This window comes from Caretta caretta, chromosome 5 (genome assembly GCF_965140235.1).
Source record: "Caretta caretta isolate rCarCar2 chromosome 5, rCarCar1.hap1, whole genome shotgun sequence".
Lineage (NCBI taxonomy): Eukaryota > Metazoa > Chordata > Testudines > Cheloniidae > Caretta > Caretta caretta.
Genome location: NC_134210.1, coordinates 51,338,873 through 51,362,493, shown reverse-complemented (window position 1 = coordinate 51,362,493; position 23,621 = coordinate 51,338,873). Strand labels below are relative to the sequence as shown.

General features: G+C 40.2%; 1 protein-coding gene across 3 annotated transcripts in view; it reads left to right on the top strand.

Moving 5' to 3' along the window:
- Nucleotides 1–23,621, top strand: part of BDP1 (BDP1 general transcription factor IIIB subunit) — a 71,528-nt gene that overhangs the window by 26,890 nt on the left and 21,017 nt on the right. For all 3 annotated transcript variants that reach the window (XR_007356646.2, XM_048849924.2, XM_048849927.2), the window contains exons 18-31: nucleotides 553–784; nucleotides 1,365–1,558; nucleotides 2,424–2,634; nucleotides 3,318–3,511; nucleotides 9,131–9,350; nucleotides 10,266–10,402; nucleotides 12,296–12,503; nucleotides 13,320–13,501; nucleotides 14,957–15,176; nucleotides 16,818–17,035; nucleotides 17,713–18,097; nucleotides 19,544–19,669; nucleotides 19,997–20,033; nucleotides 21,830–21,913. Coding sequence is in view for 2 of the 3 variants with exons in the window: in XM_048849924.2 (XP_048705881.2) it covers nucleotides 553–784; nucleotides 1,365–1,558; nucleotides 2,424–2,634; nucleotides 3,318–3,511; nucleotides 9,131–9,350; nucleotides 10,266–10,402; nucleotides 12,296–12,503; nucleotides 13,320–13,501; nucleotides 14,957–15,176; nucleotides 16,818–17,035; nucleotides 17,713–18,097; nucleotides 19,544–19,669; nucleotides 19,997–20,033; nucleotides 21,830–21,913 (2,648 nt within the window). In the remaining variant the exon portion in view is untranslated. The remainder of the gene's footprint in view (nucleotides 1–552; nucleotides 785–1,364; nucleotides 1,559–2,423; nucleotides 2,635–3,317; nucleotides 3,512–9,130; nucleotides 9,351–10,265; nucleotides 10,403–12,295; nucleotides 12,504–13,319; nucleotides 13,502–14,956; nucleotides 15,177–16,817; nucleotides 17,036–17,712; nucleotides 18,098–19,543; nucleotides 19,670–19,996; nucleotides 20,034–21,829; nucleotides 21,914–23,621) is intronic.

The window sequence follows — 23,621 nt, the reverse complement described above, 5'->3', positions numbered from 1 at the left end:
AGAAGGGTGTAAAGTAGTGGAAAAAATGAGACAAATTCTTAAGACTCAATAAGGGATATGGAGATTTGAAGAGATGGGAAGGTAAATAAATAAATTTGTAGCAACAAGAAATATTCAAACTTTTGGTCGGAGAAGTGAAAATCTGTGTAGGGTATATAGTGATTATAATTATATACTTCAGTTGCTTTTTCAAACTTTATGCTCTCTGTAAAACTATCCATCAATCTTATTATACTAATGTAATCATGTGCTTGGAGTAAGGATATAAGAAGGCTTATTGCTGGCTAAAAATATGTAACTCATAATGGCAGGGCAGAGGATTGAGTTTATCCATGCATTCTGTAAAAATGTTTGCAATTGAACATTTCATATTAAATTTTAGTAGGTTCAAATGTCACTTTAATCTAACTTTCATTAAATTTGCAATAAAATAAAGTGGCTGTATGCCTGTGGTTGTTAACAAACTGAAGACCAATTCGCTATTAGATTTGAAGACTCCCTTTAGCTTTCAGAAATCTGGGACATTGTTGTTTTGAATGTGTGCCTTTCCAGGTCCAAAGAAATATCCTGTTTACAAGAAGGTGGCAAACAGAGTGTACTTAAACCAGCACCATTAATGAGGGGTCGAATGCAGAGGCCAAAACCAAATGTAGGAAGGGCAGCTGGAAGGCAAGAAGCATCAACAATAAAAAAAGATGTACAAGATGAAAAAACAGAAGTTGGAGAAGCAGTGAAGAGTTTGATACATTGTGAAAACAAAAGTGGTGCACTCCTCACCACAGGTGTAAGTTTCTTTCATCTGCACTGTAAGACTACTTTGCAGCTGCATGGGCACATTGTATTATTATATGGGGCCCAAGTAGATGTCTTAGAGCAGTGATGGTCAAAGTGCAATCCACAGAATTCCTGTGTAGCTTGTAGCCATCTTGCCTTTTAAAAGTGGCCTGAAACTTGCTAGGATCTGAATTCAAGCACTTGGAGATTCTGTGTTTCTACTGGAGCAGTAGATTACATCCCAAGAATCTAAAGTGCTGCGAGTTGCATTCCGTACCTTGTCTGTGATGATGGCTATAAAATGGGAAATACAGAATCCAAACGCCTATCTTTCAGAGACATGAAAGATAATTTGTAATATTTTAATTCTAAACAAATATTAAGGATTTGGAATCTTAAATAGTTTTCTTTATTTTACAAATACCTAGTGATAATACTTGATGTGCCTCTGAGTAAGGGGAGGCTTGTTTGAGGGTATATTAAATGTTAAACTGCTTTTGAAAAACGTACATTATTTTTCAGTACTTTCCGTCCTACAGAAAACAGCTTTTTCAAATCTTTTTAATGAGTGAAATTGTTGTTCCTTTTAGGATGCAACAGGTAATGAAGACATCCTGCTGTGCTCTGAGATATCAGAAAAAGAAGCCACTGCAGGACCTGAGACGGTGGTCTCAGTGCATGTAAAACAGCATTCCCAAGAGAAACCCTTGGGATCTGATAGCTGTGAACAAGAAAAGGAGTTATGTGTGGATGATTTGGAAGAGGTTTCAGATTTTGGTACAGGGTAAGTTTAAGTGAAGGAAAGGGAAAATGCAGAAGCACTGGATGTCTCCACACAGCGAACACCTTAATCTTCAAATTCCACACTTATGTTTAGTTAGCATCATCAAAGTAAAAATTAAACTGATTTTTAACTGAGCATATCTAACAGACCACTTTAATGTTGGATTTTTTAAAGTAAATCTGAAAGCAATAGGATTTCAGACGAGATGGGTAATAACTAGTTCCCCTTCTTTACATTTTATTTCTTTTTAAACCCTACAAGAATTCCTTGAATAGCCCTTTTTAAAGTGTAAATGCTATATAAAAGGATCTTGGATTGTGAGTCCAATTTTCAAACTTAAAGATTTTTGTAGGATGCCCAGAACCTGCAGGTGTAGACTTCAAAACAGTTCTTACCTGCGAATTCTTAAGTACTCATTTGAACTTTAAAATACGGAATTTGATCTTACTTTTAAGATTGAGGTGCCACATTTTGAAAATTGGGTTTAGATCTTATATGAGGTTTTAGATGCTGTGAGATGGTTAAACTTGTAGTGAATGACACATTCCTCATAAAATAAGACTCTGGGCTGCATTTGTCCAAAAGTTGCTGCTTTTACCAAGACATCTCTTTGCTTGCCCACCCATTATTTTATAGTTTTGTGATGTGCTTGCTTCCTTCTCATATTCCTGTTAATCTTTGGCAGCAACCTAAGTAATTGGAAGCTGCGGATTACATGCTTAGCTACTATATTGAGGAATAGCTGTTTTATAGAGGGTCATGTGTTAGTTTCAGTTGCGCCGTTGTGCTCTGTACCATGTGTGGGAGCTAGGCTATATGGTTGTCACCTGTATTGCTTCTTTACATATTTTCTTTGGTCTAACAGAGACGCCAATTCTCAACAAGAAGAAAAAGGGGCTGTTCAGACAACACATCTATTGAGGAATCAATTTCAGAGGCCAAAATCAAATGTAGGAAAGGAAGCTGGAGGAGGAGAAGTGCCAGGAGTGGATAAAGATGTGTCAGAGGACAACGGTGAAAAAGACAATAGTTTGATACAGTGTGACAGTAAATGCAGCATGCTTCCTGACCTAGATGTAAGTTTTGGATTTTTTTAATTAGAGCTGAAACTTTGGGGGTGTCTTTGAAAAGCTGTATTTATGTGCATTATTGTAGGTGCAACTGAGGAAAAACATTGGCAGAATTTTTACATAGAAGTTTATCCTTGTTGAACCAGGAAACCTGTCAAAGCTTAAAAAAATTAAAAATTCCATTTAGTGCTCTATGAAAATGTACCGTAAAGAACAAGCCTACCGTGGCAGAGTAATAGTTCAAATAGTCAGTTATTTTCCATCATTAGCAGGTGTCTGTCTTCATTCTCACCATTCCCTCTGCTCAGAAGTCCACTCAGCTCAGAAACAAAAGTGCTATTATAAAATATCAAAGAAATAATCCACAGAAATCTCCAGTTTAGTTTGAAAGCAGACATGGGTCATTTCCCTGAAGTACAGGACACTAATATTAAGCTGTTGTGTTGGGCCCCATGCCAGTTCTTGCTGACAGACATTTAAATTTCTGTATGTCTCAGTATTGGGCAAAAATTGAGGCTCTTCATTTGTGGACACTGGACAGCCTTGGAAAAATTTAGACCATGTTTAATAGTAATCTTAATGAACTCTGTCCCTTCTGCTTAAATTATAAGTATATTTTTTTCAGTTGTGCAGCATAAAACATTTGAGTGTTTTAGTTCAGATGTTTACACTATTAACACTTCTTTTAGAAAGCAGCAAAATGTGAAGTCATGCCATCCTTGCAGTCATTAGAAAAAGACGACCCTGCAGACTCTCAGGAAATATTTGCAACCCCAATAAGCCTTCAGTCCCCTAAAAAGCTTTCAGGATCTGAGAGTGGTGAACAAAATGTGTCTCCTCCACCTGCAGATAACCAGGAGAAGACTTCAGCTGTTGCTACCAGGTAACGGCTCTGTTCCTTTGTTTTGTTTCCTGAAAATAATAGTGAGGAGTTAGAAAATGAAATTAGTCTCCAGGTTTTCAACTGGCTAAGAAAATTAGCTGGAAGTACCTCTTTATATCAAACTTTTTTATTTTTGCATAGTAAATGCTGATCTGTTTACTAATTGAATTATTTCTACCCTAAACTTAAAATGAGTATATATTAATTTCAGGGTGGTAAATGTGATATCTTCAGTGGAATGACTTACCTCAGCATTTTCATGAAAATTGGATGTACAGTAGAACCTCAGAGTTAAGAACACCAGAGTTATGAACTGACTTGTCAACCACATACCTCATTTCGAACTGGAAATATGCGATCAGACAGCAGAGACCAAAAAAAAGCAAAGTACAGTACTGTGCTAAACGTAAACTACTTTAAAAAAAAATATTTTTTTTGACAAAGTAAGGAAATGGTTTCTTCGCTTGTTCCATAAGAACGTAAGAATGGCCCTACTTGGTCAGACCAAAGGTCCATCTAGCCCAGTATCCTGTCTTCTGACAGTGGCCAGTGCCACGTGCCCCAGAGGGAATGGACAGAACAGGTAATTCTCAAATGATCCATCCCGTCACTCATTCACGGCTTCTGCCAACCAGAGACTAGGGACACCATTCCTGCCCATCCTGGCTAATAGCCATTGATGGACCTCTCCTCCATGAATTTATCTAGTTCTTTTTTAAATCCTGTTATGGTCTTGGCCTTCACAATATCCTCTGGCAAGGAGTTCCACAGGTTGACTGTGCATTGTGTGAAGAAATACTTCTTTATTTATTTTTTTTAAACTTGCTGCCTATTAATTTCATTTGGTGACCCCCTTGTTTTTGTGTTATGAGAAGTAGTAAACAACATTTTCTTATCTACTTTCTCTACACCAGTCATGATTTTATAGACCTCAATCATATCTCTCCTTAGCTGTCTCTTTTCCAAGCTGAAAAGTCCCAGTCTTATTAATTTCTCCTCCATACCCTTAATCATTTTTGTTGCACTTTTCTGAACCTTTTCCAATTCCAATATATCTTTTTTGAGATGGGGTGACCACATCTGCACACAGTATTCAAGATGTGGGCGTACGATGGATTTATATAGAGGCAACATGATATTTTCTGTCCTATTATCTATCCCTTTCTTAATTATTCCCAGCATTCTGTTTGCTTTTTTGACTGCACAGTGAGTGGATGTTTCCAGAGAACTATCCACAATGACTACAAGATCTTTCTTGAGTGGTAACAGCTAATTTAGACCCCATCATTTTATATGTATAGTTGGGATTATGGTTTCCAATGTGCATTACTTTGCATTTATCAACATTAAACTTCATCTGCCATTTTGTTGCCCAGTCACCCAGTTTTGAGAGATCCTTTTGTAGCTCTCCGCGGTCTTCCTGGGTCTTAACTATCTTTAGTAATTTTGTATCCTCTGCAAATTTTGCCACCTCACTGTTTACCCCTTTTTCCAGATCATTTATGAATATGTTGAATAGGACTGGTCCCAGAACAGACCCCTGGGGGACACCACTATTTACTTCTCTCCATTCTGAAAACGGACCATTTATTCCTACCCTTTGTTTCCTATCTTCTAACCAGTTACCAATCCATGAGAGCACCTTCCCTCTTATCCCGTGGCAGCTTACTTTGCTTAAGAGCCTTTGGTGAGGGACCTCATCAAAGGCTTTCTGAAAATCTAAGTACACTATATCCACTGGATCCCCTTGGTCCACATACTTGTTGACCCCCTCAAAGAATTCTAGTAGATTGGTGAGGCATGATTTCCCTTTGCTAAAACTATGTTGACTCTTCCCCAACAAATTATGCTCATCTACGTGTCTGACAATTTTGTTCTTTACTATAGTTTCGATCAGTTTGCCCGGTACTGAAGTCAGGCTTACCGGCCTGTGATTGCCGGGATCACCTCTGTAGCCCTTTCTAAAAATTGGCATCACATTAGCTATCCTCCAGTCATCTGGTACAGAAGTTGATTTTAAATGATAGGTTACAGACTACAGTTAGTAGTTTTGCAGTTTCACATTTGGGTTCCTTCAGAACTCTTGGGTGAATACCATCTGGTTCTGGTGACTTATTGCTGTTTAATTTATCAGTTTGTTCCAAAACCTCTTCTAATGATACCCCAATTTGGGACAGTTCCTCAGATCTATCCCCTAAAAAGACTGGCTCAGGTTTGGGAATCTCCCTCACATCCTCAGCTGTGAAGACCAATGCAAAGAATTCATTTAGTTTCTCTGCAATGGCCTTAACGTCTTTGAGTGCTCCTTTAGCACCTCGATTGTCCAGTGGCCCCACTGGTTGTTTAGCAGGCTTACCGCTTACTGCTTCTTTTTTTTTTTTTTTTTTTTTTACTATTACTTTTTGGGTCTTTGGCTAACTGTTCCTCAAATTCTTTTTTGGCTTTCCTAATTGTATTTTTACACTTCATTTGCCAGTGTTTATGCTCCTTTCCATTTTCCTCACTAGGATTTAACTTCCACTTTTTAAAGGATGCCTTTTTGCCTATCTCTGCTTTTTACTTTGTTGGTTAGCCACGGTGGCTCTTTTTTGGTTCTCTTACTATATTGTTTAATTTGTGGTATAAATTTAAGTTGAGCCTCTATTATGGTGTCTTTAAAAAGTTTCCACGCTGCTTGCAGAGATTTCACTTTTAGCACTATACCCTTTAATTTCTGTTTAACTAACCTCCTGGTTTTTGTGTAGTTCCCCTTTCTGAAATTAAATGCTACAGTGTTGGGCCGCTGTGGTGTTTTTCCTGTCACAGAGATGCTAAATTTCATTATATTATGGTCACTATTACCAAGTGGTCCAGCTATATTCACCTCTTGGACCAGTTCTGTGCTTCACTTAGGACTAAATCAAGAATTGCCTGTCCTCTGGTGGGTTCCGGGACCAGCTGCTCCAAGAAGCAGTCATTTAAGGTGTCAAGAAACTTTATCTCTGCATCCTGTCCTGAGGTGACATGTACCCAGTCAATATGGCGATAATTGAAATCCCCCATTATTATAATTGAGTTTTTAATTGCCTCTCTAATCTCCCTGAGCATTTCACAGTCACTATCACCATTGTGGTTAGGTGGTCGGTAATATATCCCTACCGTTATATTCTTCTTACTGGAGCATGGAATTCCTATCCATAAAGGTTCTGTGGTACAATTTGATTCATTTATGATTTTTACTTCATTTGATTCTACGCTTTCTTTCACATATAATTGCCTCCCCGCCCCCCAAGCACAATCTGTTCTGTCCTTCCGATATATTTTTTACCCTGGTATTACTGTATCCCATTGATTATCCTCATTCCACCAAGTTTCTGTGATGCCTATTATATCAATATCCTCATTTAATATGATGCACTCTAGTTCAACCGTTTTATTATTTAGACTTCTAGCATTGGTATATACACACTTTAAAAACTTGTCTCCTTTTAGCTGTCTGCCATTACATGATGTGATTGAATGGGATTCTTTATTTGACTGATTGTTTCTGATCAGACCCTGCCTGTACGTCGTCATTTTTCCATCCTCTCGTCCTCATTAGGACATAGAGATTTTTCTATCAATAGATCCTCCTCCAGAGGATGTCCGAACCACGTGCTCCTCTGCACCTGTTGGCTTTCCCCCAGGCCTTAGTTTAAAAACCGCTCTACGACCTTTTTAATGTTAAGTGTTAGCAATCTGGTTCCATTTTGGTTTCGGTGGAGCCCATCTTTCCTGTACAGGCTCCCACTTTCCCAAAAGTTTCCCCAGTTCCTAATAAATCTAAATCCCTCCTCCCTACACCATTGTCTCGTCCACGCATTGAGATTCTACAGTTCTGCCTGTCTAACTGGCCCTGCACGTGGAACTGGGAGCATCTCAGAGAATGCTACCATGGAGGTCCTGGACTTCAGTCTCTTACCTAGCAGTCTAAATTTGGCCTCCAGGACCTCTCTTGTCCTTCCCTATGTCATTGGTACCTACATGTACCATGACCACTGGCTCCTCCCTAGCACTACACATAAGTCTTTCTAGATGTCTCGAGAGATCCGCAACCTTCGCACCAGTCAGGCAACTCACAATGCGGTTCTCCCGGTCATCAGAAACCCAGCTATCTATGTTTCTAATGATCAAATCGCCCGTTACTAATACCTGTCTCTTTTTAATAGCTGGAGTTCCCTCCCCTGGAGGGGTATCCTCATTGCGAGAGGATACCACAACATCATCTGGAAGGAGGGTCCCAACTATGGGATTGTTTCCCTCTGCTCCAGTTAGATGCTCTCCTTCCCTGGGAATTTCATCCTCCTCAACAGAACAGAGGCTGTCAGACCGGGGGGTGGGACCGTTCTACCGGAAAGTCTCATCTATGTACCTCTGTCTCCCTCAGCTCCTCCAGTTCAGCCACTCTGGTCTCCAAACCCCTTCATGGTCTCTGAGGACCAGGAGCACCTTTCATCAAATGCAAACATACGCCACTTGCCCATAGGGCAGGTAATCCTACATGCTGTATTGGGTTCAATAAACTGGGTAGCTGCCACTCTATTGCTGGACTTCTGCCTGCATTCTCTTTTTACTCCTGCAGCTGTTTCCTTTTGTTTATATCAAGGGAGTGTTTTTGGCTTTTAAGTTTTTTAAAGAATGTTGAGTTCTAGCCCCTGTTCACACTCCCCCTGGAGAACTCCCTCGCAAAACTCCCGTTAGCCGCTCCTGTTCATTAAATTAAAATGGTTAAAAGCAGCATTTTTCTTCCTGCGTCGTAAAGTTTCAAGCTGTGTTAAGTTAATGTTCAGTTGAAAACTTTTGAAAGAACAACCACAATGTTTTGTTCAGAGTTATGAATATTTCATACTTACGAACACCCTCCATTTCTGAAGTGTCCTTAAGCTATAACAGAAACTCACTAATTTGCTTTTGTATCTGCGAGACCTGTTGAAAATCACTGCAAACAAAGCTAATGCCTAAGACAACTTAATTCTATAATGGATGCACTGAGGTAATGAGGTTTCTCTAATGCTCTTCTGCAAAATTTTTGCTGAGGTGAGGAGAAACTGCAGTTTTTTTGTTCAAATTACTATTTGCTGTGGGAGAGGTTCACAACCTTTTTCTTTCTGAGGCCCCCCCAACATGCTATTAAAAACTCCATAGCCCACCTGTGCCACAACAACTGCTTTTCTGCATATAAAAAACAGAGCTGGCGTTAAGGGATAGCAAGCCAGGTAATTGCCTGGTGCCCCATGCCACTGTGGCTCCTGCAAAGCTACATTGCTCAGGTTTCAGCTTCAGCCCTGGGTGGTGGTGCTCAGGGCCATTGGGTTCAGCCCCATGCAGTGGAGCTTCGGCTTTCTGCCTTGGGCCCCAGCAAGTCTAATGCTGGCCCTGCTTGGCAGCCCCCCTGAAATCTGTTCACGACCCTCCCAGGGGGCACCGGACCCCTGGCTGAAAACCACTGTGCTGTGGTATTTGTTTAAAATTTAACATCTGCACTGTTAGAGAAAAACAGAACAGAAAGACTTTATTGATATAGATGTAACTGACCTATGAATACTAGTATTATGTTTGCATTACAGAGGATTTCAGATATCACGTTGCTTTTTTTCTCAGGCTCCACAGCAACCACATCTCTCAAGGAGAAAGTAAACCAGCCTCTCTCCAGCCAGCCCAGATAGTGAGGAGCCGATTCCAGAGACCCAAGCCAAACATAGGACGGGCAGTTGGAAGGAAAGAAACACGAGCAACAGAAAAGGATGAAACTGAAAAAAAGACTGAAGCTGAGCAATCAGCTCTGCAAAAAGATGAATCTGCTGGCATCCCCTCCACTATAGTAAGTTGTAGTAGAAGTAAACAACTTCAAGGCATTTTCTTTAATATTTAACTTCTCAAAAAGGAGTATAATGCAGCTGTTAGGTAGCAAACAGATTGAAGCTTAGACGGTGTACTATGGTAAAACCTTATCAGGTTGAGTTATTGCAGACATTACAACTGTGAACTCTCTTTAAAATCTATTTATTTTTAATAAATAAAAGCTTTATTATGGAAAACGAAGGGTATGGTTTTGGTTGGATTGCAATAGAGGGAAAGATTAGGCACAATCAAGTAACTCCTGGCTGGGCTCATATCAACTACTTAAAAATATGGGTTTTGCATCATCCTTCCTGATTAAATAAGAGGCAAGGAAGGAACAGCAGGAAACTATCAGTTCTTACATACAAAGCTACATTCTATTTTTTAAGCTCTTTGTGGCACAGCACTACTGCCATAGAAGTAAAACTATGCCTGCTGACTTTCCTATAAGCATGGGTAACCTTAGGCAAGTCACTTAGCACCTTCTACCCCTGTTTAAGCATCTGTAAAGTAGAGGATATTTAGCTGCATTTTGTTTACTGATTCTTAGGTTGTGTAACTTGCAATGAAATCCTCTGAAAGCCACTAAGTGCAAAACAGTGTGCCCAAAACTTTCAAACTTGGGTGTCTATAGTTGAGCTTCTAAATCTCCTAAGGTGCCTAAATATGGATTTAGATGCCTACCTGTGTGCACTCAGATTTTAAAATTCTGTCCTATGATTTTTTTTCTGCCTGCCCATTAATAGAATTACATGCTCGGATAGTTTTCATTTTCAGATCCTCAGAGGGCCTTATTTTCTGTGATTTTATAAAATGCAGTCCTAGTTTAAAACATGGGGCATTTTAGTACTTGTTTGCAGTACATGACCACTATTGATGATAGTTATATTTTCAGCACAAGTCAAAGGGTGAAAATGAAGCTGTATCTTCTGAAGCTTCAGGAGATAAGTTGTTGGGTTGTGAGAAACAGACACCAGAAGGAGAATCTCCAGTGCCTGATATTTACCAAAATGTGTCAGATGAACAAAGCAGGTGAGCTGAGTTTTAGGAAACAAGTTTGAACGCTTTTCATGCAAACATTTACCTATTGTACAAATGAGATCCCTGTGCATGTATCAGTACCTTTCTTCCCATTGTTTTCCAATTCGTTCTGGTCTTTTATTTCAGTGCTAGCATCTAACATTTTCACTCTGTGGTTTTCTTTAGTTGAGCCCAGGTGCTTGATATTGTTTCTCTGTGAGGCTGTCTTGAATATATTTGAATTCAAAGTTCTTTCCTACCAAGTTTTGTCTTCATGGGGGTAGCTTTTTCCAAATGCATATAAATGTCTAATACATTAATACTTGCATGTTTTTTCAAATAAGATTTCCAGTATCGTTAATGGCAAAGTCCTTATTTGTTTCCTTTGACCCAATATATTCTTATGTTACTAGTCTAGGTGAATGCAAGTGCTAAATATGTATTTTGTTACTGGTTTCCCTGATGCTATTTGTGTTGCTAGCAACAGAAAAACTCAAGTTCCTAATTACATAAATAACTAAAATAGCTAGATCTCCAACAGTTTTATGCCTCTTATAGACAAATAATACCTCCAAAAATACTTTCTTTAAATAGATCTTTTTTCAAACCAAAAGAAATTCTACAAACTTTTTTAAACACTAATTCTTTAAAACAACTTCTTAGCCTTTGCCTCATTCATAGGGCCAGCACTTGCAAGGCAACACGTTCTGTCCTTGGAGCCAGGGAACAATGCATGTGGTTGTTCCTTTTGGGGATTCTAGAGGAAGTCACATTTTTCCAGCACCCACAGGCAAGGGAAATCTTTTGGCTTGACACGTGTATCTTGACTGGGGGAGAGAAGTAAAGTAGTAATGGTGGGATTCTAGAGATCCACCATCTTCCAAATATCTTGCTTCTGCCCTTCATTTTTACTCCTTGGTTACCTCTTATCTTTTATTTATAAGAAATTTAGAAAGATTAAAAAGCTAATCTGAGTACCACTGGAACCAGAGTAGCTATAACGAAATGCCGTCACTTTCCCTTCTTGTTACTGATGCACCTATATGTTAAAAATGAAATAACGTGGCACTAATTAACCTGAGGTATTTGCGGTTCTTAGATCCTGCCCAATTACAAGCAAAGGGGTTGGACTAACAAATTTTGGAGTGCTTCGTTTGTTGTGGTGCTTTTTAAATCATTGCACAATTTCAAACACTCTACATTTTTATTGGCAATATTGCAACCTCTCTCATTACAGGAGCAATAAATGGATTTTTTTACATCTTATTTTTAAATTAAGAAGCATAAGGCACACTTTTTTTTATTGTTAGTTTATATTTACAATTGCAACTTAATGCTGTTAGTAGACATTATGAATTAACATGAAGTATTGTTAGCGTCACAATTTAAGACCAAGTTACGATGCCTTCTCACCCATAACCCTTAAAATCAAAAAAGGGTTTACGTATAACTGATATATTCAGGTAGCAGTATTGTCACACAGGCATAACTAGAATATAAATATTTAAATTCTGGAAATTAGGTATCTAGAAAGCCAGAATTTGTTCAGCCCCTTCACGCTGCTTCTTTCTGGCTTGGGCTACTTCCTAGTATTATGAAAATAGCTAGCAGTGATGTTATGACAAAAAGCAGAAAAATAATAGTAAGAAAAATCTTGACACTGGGCTTTGGCTATGTTACATGTTCAGAGTTACTCCCCAAATGCTGAAAACTAGAAACTGTAAATACTAAAGGAGCACATTTTCCTCGTCTTAAACCAAAAGGCACAGCATGAAAAAATTTGTAACTCTTTTGTATAAGTATTGATTTTAGAAAATCTGTTAACAATGAGTGCGGTAACAGGTTCCATTAACTGTAACCATGTGACATTTTCTGTTTTTAAATCATTGGCACTGAAAAATCCAGTTCCCAAGAAGATAAGACATGTGCTATCAAACCAGCACAGCTAATGAGGAGTCGGTTCCAGAGGGCTAGACCAAACCTGGGAAGGGCATATGGCAAGAAAGAAGAGCCAGTGGCAGAAAAAGTTACTGCTCCAGTTGAAGGGGAAACAGGAAAAGCAGAGGAGAGCCCTTTACCACACAGGGTTTCTGATGTACACCTCTCTCCAAAAGTGAGAATTTTACTGAGATCTTTTTGTTTGTTTATTGATACCCGTCTTTTATCTGCAGCTTTTGTGAAGAAATTGCTTAAGTAGGCTAATAAACCCACATACTAGGCATGAATTAAATCATATTTTTGTATCCTTATGCATGATACTTACAGTTTAATATAAACCAATCAGGAACACAGTACAAATGCCTAGATGTTTGTTAAGCAAATGGTAAGATTTATTCTGTTTCTTTACCTAAAAAACTAAAGACATTTTGAAATTTCAGATATTTTCATTGCACTCCATGTTTAATATGCACAGGCATTTTAAATACACTACAGGCTATTCCTTATTGCCATGTTTTTTATTCAGAGACCTGTAGTAACTGATCCAAAAGGAGACTACTGGATGTTTTTTATCTTCCTAGACTAGTGGTTCTCAAAACTTTTGTATTGGTGACCCCTTTCATACAGCAAGCCTCTGAGTGCGACTCCCCCCTTCTACATCAAAAACACATTTAAAAAAAAATTTAACACAATTATAAATGCTGGAGGCAAAGTGGGGTTTGGGGGTGGAGGCTGACAGCTTACAACCCCCATGTAATAACCTCATAACCCCCTGAGGGGTCATGACCTTCAGTTTGAGAACCCCTGTCCTAAAGACTACCTTGCCTTTATTGAAGGAATAGCAGTAGTGACTAGTTACTGTAAGATGCTTAAAGCCTTTAGAAAGAAGTTCTGATTCAGATTAATTGATGGATTACTCAGAATGCTTTTTTGTTCTTTAAAATATCATATTTAATATTAATAATTTTTGCTGTTCTAAAATAAATTAAAGGCTGAAGTGGAGGCCCAAAAAGATGGTTCAGATTCCTGTGGGGTCACCTCACCAAAAAGAAGCATTCAATCAGAAAAACTTTGCTCCCTTGAGAAATCTTTGAGCTGCAACAATCAGCAAGATCAAAGAAAGAGTTGTATGTCTACAGATGTTGAGAGCAGGCTTCCGAATTCTTCTGAAAGGTAACGTTCACATTTCATAAATGAATGGTCTTTAAAACACTATTGTGCTAATACAATTTTTAAATGTGAATGGAAGTATTGTAAAGCTATATCAGTAATATATAACTTTTGTTATGGCAGGGGTCACCAGGTGGCACCATTACATAATCTTAGTTTGTTTTCTTGTTGTGCGAGCACATTTTTAATCTTGGGGGAAAAAAATGTCCTGATATTGTTTTGCTGTGGTTTTGGTTTTTTCCCTGTCCCTTTGGTGGAGCTGTGGCAAGCAGCAAGGGAGTTTATTTTCTGCCTCACTGTCACGAACATAGTTTTGAGGCATAGTTATTCTGTGGGATCCAGGCAAGGATGTTTACGTTTAGGCCTTTGAAAGCTGGGACTGTCTGCATGCCATTTATTCCCACCTCTGATGAAGGACTGTGTATGCATAAAATGAACAAGCTGTATTCATGCTATATCCAGATTCACTTATTTCTTCTCTTGTGGGAAGTTGACCCTCAAAGCCCTGACATCTGCTACCATTGCTATAATCTTAATTTTGCCAACCTCCTTGACTAGTTTACGGATTTATTCCTTGTGTTTGAAGAGTCATTTGTAAGCTCTATAGTTCTTAATATAACCAGACTGAAGGACTACTTCTTGGCAGCCTCTTGGCTGTAGTGAAGACAACAAAATCAGAGTTAGGGATGAATGCCAACCCTTCATTTTATCCAGTTCATCAGATTTTTTCATGACCAGATTTGATTACATTCTGAATTCCTGCAATGTTATCCTGCTTTTGTTTGCAATAAAATATTACTCCACTGGCCAGTGTTGCTTTGTCATTAGACAGTGCATCATGTCAAGATGAGATTTTTCTCTAAGTCAATAACATGTACCTCCGTATTCATTTGGCCAGATCTTGGATTCTTTCTTTCGTCCAATTGCAGAAACTTTCCAATCTTCAGACCATCAAATCAATTTTATGGAAGAAGTTCAGACTCTTGATTACCAACACCCTAGTATCGGAGAAGACTTCCCCTCTTCTGTCCCAGGAGAAACAAATAGTGGATGAAAAGATGTCCCATCATCACCCATCATTTGTTTGGAGGGGAAAAAAATCTTGACTTGCATTCGGGTTAGCTTTGGGCACCTTGAGCCCACAGTGGCTTGTCCTCTCCTGCACCCCACCCCCCAAAATATTCCACTTGCACTCAAGAGCCAGTACTGCTTCAAAGAAAACTGAAACATCCACCACTGAAAACGATGTGCAGGCAATTTCCCTTTTCGTATCTTCCTTTTCCCCTGAGTGGACTTCTTAATATACTGTGTGCAATGAACCTTTATAGGAGTTGCCTTTTTTTTTTCCTGGTTCACATTGGGCAGATGTTACATATAGTTAGGTCAGTACAGTAGATTTGCAAAAGCTGTTTTAATGGTCTGTGACTGCTGATATGTACAATCATAATATTTTTCTAGGTCCAGTTCTGGAGAAGAAAGTAAACAAAGTGCTATAAAACCTGCACAGCTAGTGAGGAGCCATTTACGGAGGCCAAAGCCAAACCTAGTTAGAGCAACAAGAAAGAAAGAAGCCCTTGAAGAGGGAGAAAACACAACTGAGGAAAAGACTGAAGGTAGAAATACAGAAGAAGGTCTGATATCCTGTGATATAAAATCAGAAAACCTAACCTCATTACTGGTAAGTACTGAACGTCTGATCTAAGTCAGTCTGTTATGTCAATGACTGAATTCTTTTCTTCCGCTTTCTTCTTCTTATGACCTATGGATTTTGTGGAATCTACTTTCTGGATGTGAGGGGTTAAATTGGTTCTTTGCATCTCATTGCCAGCAGTGAACTGATGTAAAAATAATGAGCACAAAGCCTACATACTTCAGAAGTATTTTAAAAGAAAATGTTTCAGCTTTTATATTTTACTGTATTACATTTTGATTTGCCATCAGTAACTTCATTCGCTTCCCTATTCTGTAATTTCATTACCTGCAAATGTAAATAAGTGTCCTTTACACACCGAACAATACAAATAAAGGCATAACCACAACTGCTTAAAATCTGTATGTATGCACACAAGGTCTTTTGTGGCTTATATATTAAATATTAGTGGATATGGAACTACATGATTCAGGCTTTTATTTTTTTATTTTAATTTCCGGGATAGCACTGAGCTGACATAGGATGCTTTACTCTATTTCTGTTGTCTGCAATGTATAACTCAGACTTTTTTTATTTCCTCTTCAGTATATGGTTCTGTCACAGCGTGGCTTGCCCTTGTAATTGAAATAGGTCCGGTGCCTCTGTGCCAGTTGGGGCAGGACTGCATCTGGATTTATAAAGGGTCAGCGAGAGATTGGGGAGAGGGAGTGTCAAACTGGCTGAGAGAGCTAGGAAGCAGGAGCAGCAGAATTGCTAGAGTCCCCTGGGATGGGAGGCAGAGAGAGCCTGAGTTGTAAAGGGTGAGCTGAGTGCAGGACTGTTTCTGTACATTTGGACAATAAAACTGTGTTAAAAGAGACTGTGGGCATGGCAGTGAGTCCTTAGCAAGCTGAGGAGAAGCCCTGCCTTCTGACAGGTTCACTAAATATTTGGGCCTGCAAATTATTCCAGCCAAAGGCCCATAGCTGATGAAGTACAATTACTGATACATGTTTTAAAAAGTGAGATGTTCTTACTCAACTGAAGCAACCAATGACTGGCTGAGATTGTGACTTACTGGATAAGGTGAAGATTATTCTTTCACCCCCTAATAATTTTCTGGTTTTATGGTGAAGGTTTCTCAGTGAATTTTGATGGCTAATGGGTTTCTGCCATCATCTCAGAAGGAAAAGTTCAAGGGTTCTATGTCAGTAGAGCTCCTGAAGGAAATAGCAACAACAAAATGCTCGGAGTGCTCCCATCACTTACTGTAGGGATATGTCTGCTCTGGGCAAACTTTCTAGTATGTCTGAATGAGGAAAGGTTTTTAAAAAACAAACAAAGAAAAAACCTAGGCATGGTTAGTCTTCAGAAAAGAAGACTGAGGGGGAACCTGATAAGTCTTCAGATATGTTAAGTGCTGTAATAAAGAGGACTGTGATCATTTGTTCTCCATGCCACTGAACATAAGACCAAAAGTAATGGACTTAATCTGCAGCAAGGGAGATTTCCGTTAGATATTAGGAGAAACTTTCTAACTATCAGGGTATTCCGGATAGTAACTAGGCTTCCAAGGGAATCCCAATCAGTGTTTAGAGATAACAGAAAACTCTTAATACAATTAGTATAGCATTGTCCACTGTCAAATATAAACTTACTTTGGCCGTCATTGTCTTCATGTCTGTTTAGCACACATCTCGTAACTTAGTGGAAGTTGCATCCTCCTCAGAGGATTCACGGAAAAAAGAGTCTGCAAACAGTATTGATGCAGTGCCTCCTAAAAGGAGCAGGCAGTCCTGTAAATTCCAGTCTCCAGAGAGATTGTCGGAGAGTGAAAGTCAAATAGAACAAGAGGAAGATTCTCAGCCTCTTTATGCTCAGGAGAAGACCTCAAACAAACTGATAAGGTGAAGTAACTAAGGGTTTAATGATACTAGTCCAACTAAGATCCCATAGTTAAGTGTCTCACTTTTTCTGTCTGACCACTCTTCTGATGTGGGGGAGGGGAAGGGGGGTGGGTGGGCATGCGCACTCATACTTATTCCCCAGATGTTTTTTAATGGCTGGAATACTCATCTTAAAACTCTTGACCTCTTTAGCCACCCACTGTAGTTGAGTCTTTCTCCTGCAAAGTCAGTGTGGAGACTAGGCTTTTTCTTGACTATGCTGCCTGCTGAAGGGTTCACAGATTGTAAAATACACATGCGCGCGCACACGCTCTTGATTCTCCACAATAAAAAGGAAACAATCCCCTCCTCGCTATTGCCATAAATGACCAGGTCCTTTAAATTTCACTGCACAGCACAGTTTTCCAGAATTTCCGCCTGAAGTTAAAAGATAAGGAAACTAATTATATCCACAATACAATATCAGTACTTTGAACATTCACAAAGGAATGGGGAATGCTGACCAAGGGAAGTACTGATTTTTATTTTTCCCAGTGTATGATTGTAATTATCATGTCACAACAGTGGTCATAATCCCAATTACCATGTGAGTTCATTGCGACTGTAATATTAATTCCTTTTTATGTTTAATATTGCTACTTTACTAAAAAGTTAATTTCTTTTTTATATCCATTTAGAAGGCAGTCTAGAAGGTCATCCGAACAGGGAGGCCTGCCAAAACGTGTATCTGAGCTAAGAACTTCTTCTGCCTCTGAATGTGAAGTTGATCGCTGTGAAAAGGGAAAACCACGTCAAAAGACTAAACCAAATATCACCAAAGGCAAAGGCTTGAAAACTGCCCACAGCAAGAGATCTGGGAAAGAACATGGGAGTTCAAAGGTAACCTTGGTGACCCTCCGGGCTTCTCAGGAGGAGGATGAAGATGATGCAGATGAATTTGAGCTGGATGATGAAGATGAATGTTTTTCACCAGAAGAAGTAAACAAGGCTCCAGTGTTTGTTCCTGTAGGTCTTCGATCTCCAAAACCTGTTCCTGTCCAGATTGAGGAAACCATGGAAGAGGTATGACCTGTTGACTTGTTTTGTAGAGGTCTGGTGTATTGGAGTGTAGTCTTTCCTTTTGCCACCAGCTTTTCTCTCACTTGCTTTCACCTGCGTTGTAGTAACAATAGCAGTTTATTTTACAAACACGTTGTGGGTGTGCAGGTTTTCTGTTTTGTTTGGTTGACGAGTGGAGTGGCGTTAATATTTGTGGCATGTGTTCTTGGTTCTGGACAAGATGCACAGGCTGCTCAGGGAATGTAGCCTAAAGCCCAGTCCTGCAATGAGTGTTGTGTGGGAGGCTCTGTTTCATTCAGTGGGGTTCTGTGTGAGCACAGGAATCCACCTTTGCAGAGTACATTGCAAGCTTGAGGCCTAAGACAGAATGAATGCAAACATTTCAATTTCATGTTTGAGTGTCCGAATCAGAGAAACCTGTGTTCTTCTGCTTGCTCTCTCAGGAAACACATCTGACCATAACAATGTCCAAAACGATTGGCAGCTGTGGTGGAAACATGACTGACTGGGAGAAGGAGCTGGGGTCAAGTCTGGGAGTGGCTGGGCAAGGAGCAAGGGAGCAAGACTGAAAACTGAGCAAAGAGACTAGGATGAGGAGCCAGGGGAGGGGGAGAAACAGGACTGAGATAAGGACAGAATGGAGGGGACAAACTAGAAGGTGTCAATGAGGGAGTGGGCCAGAAAGGTCCATGATCACAGGAACACGCTTCCCTCTAGAATGGAACCAAAATGATTCCTGAGTCTCAACATTCTTCGACTGTCAGTAAGTAAACGTGAAGCCCAGTGGCAAAGTGTCTCTCTGTGTCATCCCCCTCTAGTGGTTAGTCCACAGAGGATGACCACTTACTATTGCTACCAGTTACTCTTAGCTCAAGTGGCAGAGAGCTATGATATGGCTCTAAAGGTTCCAACCCAGCTCATGACCCATGTGAGTGTCAATGGTTCCACATGATAGAATTTGTTTTCTGATTGTTTTTCTTTTTTTTTTTTAAAGACTAGAAAAAATATGTGGTCGTGTAATTAAAGACGATTATGGTGAACTTACTTAAGGGGCCCGAGTTCAGACTGCACAGGCAACTTTAATTCTAACATTTTCTAATTTTGGGTGCTTCACTTTGCAACCTTAACATTCTTTTAACAGTTTTTTTTTTTTGAGTGCAATACATACATTAATATGTATAATGTCATGAGACAAGAATGTTATCGTCAGATATGTTTCTTGAGAGACCAAACAGAAGAACACAGGTTGCTCTGATTCTGACGCTCAAAGATGAAATTGAAATGTTTGCATCCATTCTGTCTTAGGCCTCGAGCTACTAATTTTAATATTTGGTTTAGAAAAAAATAGTTTTACGTGATGTGCATATACAGCCATTTTCTTATGTGTTCCTGCAAGTTTTAGACCACTTTCCATTTTTGAATAAATAGGAATAACTTTGATTTTTGCAGCTTGAAATATCTGTGAATGTCCCAGATGTGCCCTGCATTACTACTGCTGAATATCTGTCTCATGATTTAAATGTGGTTGTCCAGCCTGTGATGCAGAGAGATGAAAATCTGAATGCCTCACAAATCGTAAGCATTCCTTTTTTAGTACTATGCTTATGGTTATGTAGTATGTTTAATTTTTATAGTATTAAACATCAGAGAAAATGTAAAATAGTAATAGTATGGCATAATATAGTGTAATAGATGGGCATGGCATGTGCAGGAAGTGTGCAGATTTTCTTCAGATGGCTTTGTCAGTCCAGTGTTGATGCTGTACAACCCCATTCAATCAGAGCGGATTGCTCATGCTGAACTTTGCAGTAGAGAATTGGCCATTGGGCTTAAATTGAAATCCCTTAATTTTATTTGGGATTTTGGCTGTATTTGACAGATCATTTATCTCTTTTCTTCAAGGAAGTGACTACACATGAAAATCCAGAGACCGACACAGGTAAATACAAGAGACACTTATTTATGAGTGGCCCTCTATCTTGACATCAAGCCAGCCAACCCTGAGTTGATGAGGTCCCATACGTAGTTTTGGAGGAGCTGTGCTAACTGACTACTTCTTCAGTGAGGTCCATCAGACAGACCAAGTTATAAGTCTGTTGGCTTAGGTCCAGATTGTGGCTGTCCTGTGTCTCCTCACTCCCATGCACTGGTTTCCCATACTGTGGGTAGTTGTGCTATGGGAAAAGCAGCCTTTGCAGGGGCTTGCAACATGCCTGAAAGGTGCGGGAATAGATAAATCCATGGCTCTGGTACCAACCACCATTCCCATCCTTCTCGCAGACTTGCTAGCCAGCACATGCTATGGGGGAAACAGGGAAACATCATGACTGAGTCAGAAATTGCTTCCTGGTCTGCTCCCAGGGCAGTAAAATATTTTTTCCCCATACATGGGGCTCATTGCAAAAAGCCCCAATTGATCCATTGGTTTTTAGAATTGAATTTGAAACTTTGCTAAGAGATGGCTTTGTTTAAAGGTAAATAACATTTTCAGTGAAGAGGCAAAACCCTATTGGAGTTTATGGGCTTATTTCAGTGTGATGACTTTGGAACACAGAAATGTTGTATCCTATGTTACTAAGTAGTGGAAGATGAAAGGAGGAGATACCTGTCATCCAGTGGATAGGACACAGGAATGAGTCATGAGACCTGGGTCTAAACCGACCTGGATCTAGACCAGAGGTGCGCAAACTACGGATGTGGCCTGTGGGACCGTCCTGCCCAGACCCTGAGCCCCCGCCCCCGCTGTCCCCCCCGCCCCCACAGCCTCAGCTTCCCGTGCCGCCAGCACTCTGAGCAGTATGGTAAGGGAATGGGGAGTGGGGGGGTTGGATAAGGGGCAGGGGGTCCTGGGGGCAGTCAGGGGATAGGGAGAAGGGGGCGGTTTGATAGGCCTGGGAGTCCCGGGGGGGCTGTCAGGGGGCGGGGGTGTGGATAGAGGTCAGGGCAGTCAGGGGACAGGGAGCAGGGGGGTTGGATGGGGCTGGGGTCCGGGGGGGTGATTAGGGGTGGGGGTGTGGATGGGGGCGGGGCAGTCAGGGTACAGTGAGCTAGGGGGAGGTTGGATGGGGTGGAGGTTTGGGGGAGGGTCAGGGGATGGGGAACAGGGGAGGTTGGATAGGCCTGGGAGTCCCGGGGGACCTGTCTGGGGGTGGGGGTGTGGATAGTGGTCAGGGGACAGGGAGCAGGGGAGGTTGGATGGGGGTGGGGTCCTGGGGGATGGTTAGGGGCGATGGTTCTGGTAGGGGGTGGTGAGGGGACAAGGATCTGGGGGGGTTGGATGGGTTGGGAGTTCTGAGGGGGGCGGTAAGTGGGAGGGGGTGGATAGGGGGCAGGGGCCAAGCTGTTTGGGGAGACAGAGCCTTCCCTACCCGGCCCTCCGTACAGTTTCGCAATGCCGATGTGGCCCTCAAAACTTTGCCCACCCCTGGTCTAGACCCAAATGTCTGTGTGACTTGAGCAAATTGCTTCCTCTGTCCATGTTTCCCCCTCTATAAAATGGGAATACTGCTGCTTACTCAATGTTTGTAGAACATCTTTAGTTTAATGGATGACTATCACTATGTGTGTTAATGATTGCTACTAATATCTGGAATCCCCAAGAGGAAACAAATTGAAAAAATGTTTTTTTTCAAGTTAGCAGAGACGGTAATATCTGCTTTTTTAATCATGTTTTAGTTAAACTTCTAACGAAATGACTGTGCTTGTGATTTTACATGTATGTGAACAATTTTGCAGGGATTAGTGATGGAAGTACTGAAGCTGCCATGACATTACTTGCAATGGGAGATCCAATGTTTCAGTTAAAAATAAGCACTCAAGGTATGATCTATTTATCTGCCAAACCCTTCCATATGGGTTCATTTGTGCGTTGGGGTTTGAAAGGTTGAGGTCATAATGACCCTTCCTTCATATCCTCTCACTATAGCAGCAGGTGTGGATTCCTCCTTTGTGTTCAGTATGAAAGAGAGGAGGATGGATTGGGCCATGATTCACTGTCTAGTGAGGTAAAGTGGTCCAGCCCCTAGCCAAAATACTGCCAACTCCACTACATGTTTGCTAGAGGTGCATAGAGCTCTTTTTCAGCAAAACACTGATATGTAAGATGGAATACATGCCCTGATCAACTCATTTCATACCGGCAGTATGACTCTTGTACGTAATGGGCATTCAGCACCTTTTCTCTCTACTGTCCTCTGTACCACTAAGAAGGATTTTGCAGGTGTGTATGTGGATATTTTCACTACTATGTACTACAGTTACTTCAAATTCAGGCTAATAAAGTACTCATGCCACCACACACTCAGATGAATCATGTTATGATTAAAATTTAAGTCTAGGTCATTTTTTTGTCTTACCTTTTCTGAGATAGATCCAGAACTTGTCCTCAGGTTTGGTCTCTTGCTTTGAGTTAGCAGCATCAGCAATACTGCAGAGAAGGAGTTGGGGAACAGAAAAAAAAATTTATTTTTTTTTAAAAGAAGCCAATATAGATGGCACAACCACTGCCACCCATATTGAAAGAACTGTTGCAGCACTACGTAACTGGCACAGGAAGCAAGGGGGGAGAGGAAGTAAATTAATTTTCACTTCAGCCTTCAGCTCTTCATAGAGGTTCAATTGGCTCTTAAAGCTTTAGGAAAGGAGTTGCTGAATTCTTACGGTTCTTAACTGATCTTTCAATGGATAAAATGTATTAGTTCTTTCTTTGATAGGACACTCAGGTTGTTCACCGAAGTGTTTTTGTTAATTTTTAAGACAAAATTGTATAAAAACAAATGGCAATTCAAAGGCTGAAGATTTGGTATCCTCATCCAGTCTCTTTTGGGAGATGAAACTTGATCTAGTAAAAGCATTTAATGACAGGATTTTTTTTTTAAAAAAGTATTAAACTAGTACTAAGATTATTTTCATTATCCCTGAATCCCCAAAACGTGGTTATGTTCAGTAGTGTGATTGGTGCAGCTGAGACATAAATATCAAGTCACTCTATACCCTGGAGAGCTTATACTCTAGAAAATAAACATGGAAAGACAGGATATGCTAGAGGAGATCCAGAAAAAGCATTAGACCCCTAGATTTTTCTGTTGTGATTCTTTTTGTGTAGGTCTTACAGAGACTGTTGTCTCATGAGTCAGACCAATGGAGAAGAGCCAGGTTTATGTGGTCCATAGTAGTCCATCTGTTTCGTCTTACTTCTTTAACCAGAAAAATTGTTTTCCATTCTGTTTAGCTATACTGTTAAATCATTAGAGTCCTGTGGCACCGTATAGACTAACAGACGTATTGAAGCAAAGCTTTTGTGGGTGAATACCCACTTCATCGGATGCATTCGACGAAGTGGGTATTCACCCACGAAAGCTTATGCTCCAATACATCTGTTAGTCTATAAGGTGCCACAGGACTCTTTGCTGCTTTTACAGATCAAGACTAACCCGGCTACCCCTCTGATACTTGTTAAATCATCGTTTATTAACCTGGCATTAGGTTGACTTTTAACATATGTAGAGGTAATCCCTGCACTCTAACG